Source organism: Lycium barbarum, chromosome 8, assembly GCF_019175385.1.
Source record: "Lycium barbarum isolate Lr01 chromosome 8, ASM1917538v2, whole genome shotgun sequence".
Taxonomy (NCBI): Eukaryota; Viridiplantae; Streptophyta; class Magnoliopsida; order Solanales; family Solanaceae; genus Lycium; species Lycium barbarum.
This window is the reverse complement of record NC_083344.1, coordinates 113,657,130-113,658,313: the sequence shown is the minus strand read 5'-3', so window position 1 is coordinate 113,658,313 and position 1,184 is coordinate 113,657,130. Positions and strand designations below refer to the sequence as shown.

The 1,184-nt window shown below is 34.6% G+C and overlaps 1 protein-coding gene across 1 annotated transcript; it reads left to right on the top strand.

Moving 5' to 3' along the window:
* Window positions 1–321: 321 nt before the first annotated feature.
* Window positions 322–873, top strand: LOC132608151 (uncharacterized). The gene is made up of 2 exons (XM_060322231.1): window positions 322–373; window positions 491–873. Exons 1-2 carry the CDS (start codon window positions 322–324, stop codon window positions 871–873), a joined length of 435 nt encoding a protein of 144 aa, XP_060178214.1.
* Window positions 874–1,184: the final 311 nt, after the last annotated feature.

The following is a 1,184-nucleotide window of genomic DNA, read 5'->3' as shown; positions in this document are numbered from 1 at the left end:
CACATAACACTGCTGTTCTCCTACCATCACTACAGCAACAACCAACTCCTAAGCTGCATATCCTATTGATGTTGGTCAATTTACTTTTGCTTGATATAAACAGTCTACTAGACAGGAAGAACTGAAAAGTAGTATCAGTAATGACTTAAATCAGTAGGAAATAGCCTGAAATTGTCCTTCTATTTGTTGTTTAGGAACTCTAATTGTCTTTGTTTTCATGTTTTGTTACTTGACTATGAGACAGTGTATATGATCATTTATATCCAAGTTGTATGAAACTCTTTTTTGTTGGTCATCATGAGACTTCAATTCCAACGAAAAATGGATAAATATCTGCTCCCTTATCTTTGGAATTCATTTCTATTTTTATTTGGTAAAATTGAATGGTTAGTATTCTTGATGTTTTAATTTCACTACTTATTACAGGAAAGATATCAAGAAACATTACGGGAAAAATCACAGTCTTAGTCTGATATTGATCAATGTGAAGCATATTACGAAGCTGCTGAGGGAACAAGGAAGAGAAGAATATATGGTCTTGGATCTCAAGCACAAAGTTATTATGGGCCGAATCTTTGCGTCAATTCTGGCTTTAATGTTTCAGCATCAGCAGCACCTTCAACTTCTCAATCAGCACCGACAGAAAATATAGAGGAGTTAGTGATGCGATTGATTCCTACACTGACTGATCGCTTGCTTCCTTTATTTATTGAGAAGGCACGCGGAGTGATTTCTTCACCATCACATCCTCCAAATATTCCTATCGACAAACCATCAGTTGTGACACCCATAGTGCCTCCTCCTACTACTAACGTTGACGATGTTGATAATTTAGTTTCTGATGATGATCGTAGTCCTTCACCCATGCATTAGTTTTTTATGTTATTTCTTTTTTGTTGGAAAGAACAAAATTATGCACTAACAATACTGGATGGATGTGTGGGTTCTTTTGGTAGTTGATAGCTTGGTGTTGTCGGTGTTTTGGACTTAACGATTAGGATTCCGCTATCTATTTTGAATCTTTTTGACAAATATTATTTTATGTGAATGTCAGTTATTTTTAAGGGTATTTATTAATTTGTATTTAGTATGTTTCAACAGGTGTATTTAAAAAAAACAATTGGAAGAAAAATATTTGTGACAGATTTGCGATGAATTTTGGTCGTTGCTAGAGGGAAAACAGT

Bases quoted from the DNA above. Each gene is read 5' to 3' on its own strand.
- LOC132608151 (XM_060322231.1), top strand. From the start codon at position 322: ATGGATAAATATCTGCTCCCTTATCTTTGGAATTCATTTCTATTTTTA. The intron at 374-490 runs GTAAAATTGAAT...ATCAATGTGAAG, and splicing joins TTCATTTCTATTTTTATTTG to CATATTACGAAGCTGCTGAG.